This window comes from Mandrillus leucophaeus, unplaced genomic scaffold (assembly GCF_000951045.1).
Source record: "Mandrillus leucophaeus isolate KB7577 unplaced genomic scaffold, Mleu.le_1.0 Scaffold228, whole genome shotgun sequence".
Classification (NCBI taxonomy): domain Eukaryota; kingdom Metazoa; phylum Chordata; class Mammalia; order Primates; family Cercopithecidae; genus Mandrillus; species Mandrillus leucophaeus.
Window position 1 is genome coordinate 1554244 of NW_012102343.1, and position 4894 is coordinate 1559137.

General features: G+C 36.0%; 1 protein-coding gene across 2 annotated transcripts in view; it reads right to left on the bottom strand.

The window, feature by feature from the left end:
* Positions 1 to 380: 380 nt before the first annotated feature.
* ACYP1 (acylphosphatase 1, erythrocyte (common) type) overlaps positions 381 to 4894 on the bottom strand; it is a 10673-nt gene continuing 6159 nt past the window's right edge. For both annotated transcript variants that reach the window (XM_011981545.1, XM_011981544.1), the window contains exon 3: positions 381 to 812. In XM_011981545.1, the coding sequence (XP_011836935.1) occupies positions 597 to 812 (216 nt within the window). In that variant the 3' untranslated portion in view covers positions 381 to 596. The remainder of the gene's footprint in view (positions 813 to 4894) is intronic.

Here is a 4894-nt window from a genome sequence, read left to right on the forward strand (position 1 = left end):
TAAAGGCTCTGTGTCCCAATACAGTCACTTTCTGAGGTACTGGGGACTGGGACTTTAACATATGAATTTGGTGGGACACAGTTCAGCCCGTAACATAACTTTATGTGAATTCCTTACCCAGAGAAAAGAAACAACAGCAGAAGTAATTCATCCAAACATCATATGAACAGAGCTAACAAATTGAACTTGTGGTATTTGTTCTTATTAGGCATGTAATTTCTTGAAGAACATTTCATAGAAACCATTTAAAGAAATGACTAAGTAACATAACTTTTTTTCTTTCAGACTTCTTTAAATTACCTCAAAATCCTCTTCCCACAAATGTTTACTGAATAAATACTTCTTATTTCGCCCAAAAGGAAGTTCACTGAAGATTTTTAAAAAGTACTCTAAGCAGAAGGTTCTAATGTTTTTATTGATTAGATTTGTGTACAGTAATAATCCTTCCATCATAGAGGTAATATATAATAACATTCAAATATCTGACATTAAAATAACTTATTGACTAATGCTAATATTAACACACAATAGTTCTATCTCTATTAACAATAAAAACCAAACCAAATCAACCAAAAACAAAACTTAAATTCAGGCCATTATTTTACAATTTGGAAGTCTGAGTAATCCAACTTTAAGATGACTTTCTCATTGTTGAAGTTTGCTTTGTCGATGTGTGATTTGGGACTTCCTCTTGTTTCAAGCCATTCCTGCATATGACGCACCTTGGAGATGGGACCTTGCAATTGTCCTTGCACTGTGCCCCGGTCAGTGTTCTGGACCCAGCCTACCAATCCCAGCTTTTTACCCTCAGCCTAAGGGGGGGAAAAAAGAGAGAGAGATCCAGTGAGATTGAGGAAAACAAGGTAAGACTACAATTTGGCCTATAATCAAACCACTGAAACTAATTTGATATTGCCCAGAACAGTCAAAAGAAAGACAGCAAGAAGGAGCTCATTGCTTATCTTCACATGAAGTGTTGGCCACTTGACTCCATGTCTTTCTTCTACCCTATAAAACTCAGGCACTAGAATTTTTCAGTGTGAAGTCAATTTGGTTAAGTACCAAAGACTTAAGTCCAAAACAGATGCTTTTGAAATGATCCCCTAAGGCTGATTGTTTTTAGAATACTGGACTGCATCTTGCTCATTTTCCCTTCCCCCTAATCAAGAATCTATTGGGTATGTTAAATGGAAAAAGCATGAAGTTCTTTGATCCTTCCCTTTGCCGTTAACCAGGACCACACCTAAAATCCAGATGAATTTGTGTTCGTTATATCTTTAAAGATCATTAGAAAGTATTTCACAATTTCCTGAGCAACTCATCCCATTGTTCTTACTGTAGTAAAACTGTCTAACCCAATATATTTATGTTGTAGCCAAAGCCCACTTTGTTGTCTTCCTAGAAAAGGAAAGCAGCTGGTGATCAGCCTCTCAACAGCAAACCATGAGACTACATAACTATCAGGTTTTCACTTGACTTTCTTCTCTTCTGTCTAAATAATCACAATGCCTTTAGGCTTATGAAAAGCATCTAATCATTATAGTGGCTTATCCTTTTTAATGTTCTTTCCTTTTATTAAACTGGCAAGACTGAATGTTTAGGAAAGGTAGCAATGTTTTGGAGGTAATTTTATTTTTGTATAAATTTATGATTAGAATATTAAGTCACTGATTGTTAATCTATCTAAATAGAAGGTGTTGGATTACAAAAGAAAATGGGAGTTAACATGATTGCATGTCAAAATGTGGGAAATTGCTGGAGTTGGCCAAAGAAAACGTTATGCATAGCAAAAAAATGTTTGATGAGGAATGTAAATATCCATCAAATCAAAGACATGTTCAAAGCAAAGACATGTTTGCTTAATGAACAAAACAGACTCCAACCAAATAAATAACCATTTGAGGGATACAAAGGAAATTAAAGAATGAAGAAAAATAGAAGATGCCTACCCGATGCACTGCTAAGTGCCAAAGAAGATACCATAAAAGAAGAATGCTGAGAATGAATTTTGAGTAAGACTCCACATCCAACTGACTTGGTATAACAACTGCCCTCTTCTGCTTCAAATTAACCCATGGGAGCTGACTATCTCCAGTTCTTAAGAGATATCTTATATGTATGGTAAATAGCTGTAAGAATGTGCAGTTTTAAACAGGAGGTTTAACAGTCAAATAAATCTTTAAAAATTTGCAGTGTGATTTATCTGAACTCTTTTTTTTTTGAGACGGAGTCTCACTCTGTCGCCCCTGTTGGAGTGCAGTGGCACCATCTCAGCTCACTGCAAGCTCCGCCTCACGGGTTCATGCCATTCTCCTGCCTCAGCCTCCCAAGTAGCTGGGACCACAGGTTCCCGCAACCACTCCCAGCTAATTTTTTTGTATTTTTAGTAGAGATGGGGTTGCACTGTGTTAGCCAGGATGGTCTCAATCTCCTGACCTCGTGATCCGCCCATCTTGGCCTCCCAAAGTGCTGGGATTACAGGCGTGAGCCACTGCACCTGGCCTTACCTGAACTCTTGAGAGTTGAACAGAATGCTACAAAATTTGACCAGTGTTGAGAATGGGTGTTTCCTACTGGTTTCATTTGTGTGCTCAACTCTGTTCTTATTTTTTTAACGATAGCATAATGTTATTGACTTATGTTCAGTTTTGAATATCTATTGCACAAGTAAACAGGGTTTTTCTCCCCTAAGAAAATTCCAAAAAGCGAATTCTACCTCATAACCATATTTTTGCTTAAACAATCATCTGACAACATTTTAAGGAATATAATCACCAACTCTAGTTGCAATCTAAAAAGAAACTCTCTTCAAATCAATAACCAAGATTTCCACCTTAGGATACTAGAAAAAGAAGAGCAAACTAAATTCAAAATCAGCAGAAAGAAAGAAAGAAAGAAAGATTAGAGCAGAAATTAATGGAAAGCAGACGAATAGAGAAAATCAATAAAACAAAAGTTGCTTCTTTGACAAGATCAACAAAATTGACAACCTTTAGCTAGACTGATAAAGAAAAAAGGATGAAAGCCTCAAATTACTAAAATCAGAAATAAAAGAGGAGACATTACCACCAACCTTACAAAGATAAAAAGGATATAAGGGAATTCTATGAACAATTACATGCCAAAAAATTAGATTAACTTGGATGAAAAGAAACCTAATAACCTAGAAAGACAAACAACCAAAACTGAATCAAGAAGAAATAGAAAGTGTGAATAGACCTATACCAAGTAAAGAGATGGAATTTTTAATCAAAAACCTTCCCTCAGAGAAAAAGCCCAGGACCAGATGGCTTCATGGGTAAATTCTACCAAATGTTTAAAAAACAATCCTTTACCAACCCTTCACAAGCTCTTCCAAAAAATAGAAGATCCAAACCAAGAATTAAGGGTTAAAAAAAAATAAGAGGAAACACTTCCCAACACATGCTATTAAGCCAGCATTATCCTTATACTAAAACCAAAGCTAAAAAATAAAAATGAAAAATAAAGAGAAAAAAAAAAACCCAATGTAAAAGAAAAAACAAAGAAACTCCAAAACAACAAAGCCGTCACAAGAAAAACACCACCAAAAAACCATAGACCAATATCTCTTGTGAACAGAGATGCAAAAATCCTCAGCAAAATACTAGTGAACCAAATCAGGCAACATCTAAAAAGAATTGTACACCATGACAAATTAGGATTTCTTTCAAGGTTGCTTCAATATGCAAGAAGTAATCAACTTAATATGCCATATTAATAAAACAAAAGCTACATGATAATCTCAATAGATGGCAAAAAAGCATTTGACAAAAACTAATACCTCTTTTTTGATCAAAACACTCAACAAACTAGGAACAGAAGGAAACTTCCTCAACCTGATAAAGGGAATCTGTGAAAAACCCACTGCTAACATCATACTTAATGGTGAAAGATTGAAAACCTTCCCACTAAGATCAGGAACAAGACAAGGATGTCTGCTACTACCACTCTACTCAATATTATACTTGAGGGTCTATCCATAGCTGGAAAAAGAAAAGGCATTCAGATTGGAAAGGAAAAAGCAAAACTACCTCTACTTGCAGATGACATATCTTGTATACAAAAAGTCCTAAGGAACATACACAGGCACACACTAGAGCTAATTAACAGTCTCACAAGGTTGTAGGATATAAAATTAATATACAAAAATCGATTGTATTTCTATACACTAGCAATGAAAAACTGAAAATGAAGTTAGGAAACAATTCCATTTATAATAGCATCAAAAAGATAAAAGGTCTAGGAATAAATTTAACAAAAGAACTGCAAGACATATACGGAAAGTTACAAAACATTCTTGAAAGAAATTAAAGACTAAGTAAATGGAAAGACATCCCTTATTGATGTATTGGAAGACTTAATATTGTTAAGGTGATACTACTGCTCAGTTGATCTACAGATTCAACTCAATCTCTATCAAAATCCCACTGCTTTTGCAGAAATCGAAAAACTGATACTAAAATTTACATGGAAACATAAGGGACCCAGAATAGCTAGAAATAATCTTGAAAAGGAAAAACAAAGTTGAAAAATTCACACTTCCCAATTTCAAAATTTACTACAAAGCTGCAGTAACTGAGACAGTGTGATATTGGCATAAGGATAGTGGCTTAGACCAGTTCGTGTTGCTATAAAGAACTACCTGAGGGCCGGGCATGGTAGCTCACACCTGAAATCCCAGCACTTTGGGAGGCTGAGGTGGGGTGATCATGAGGTCAGGAGTTCAAGACCAGCCTGGCCAAGATGGTGAAGCCCCATCTATTAAAAATACAAAAGTTAAAGGCCGGGCGCGGTGGCTCAAGCCTGTAATCCCAGCACTTTGGGAGGCCGAGACGGGCGGATCACAAGGTCAGGAGATCGAGACCATCCTGGC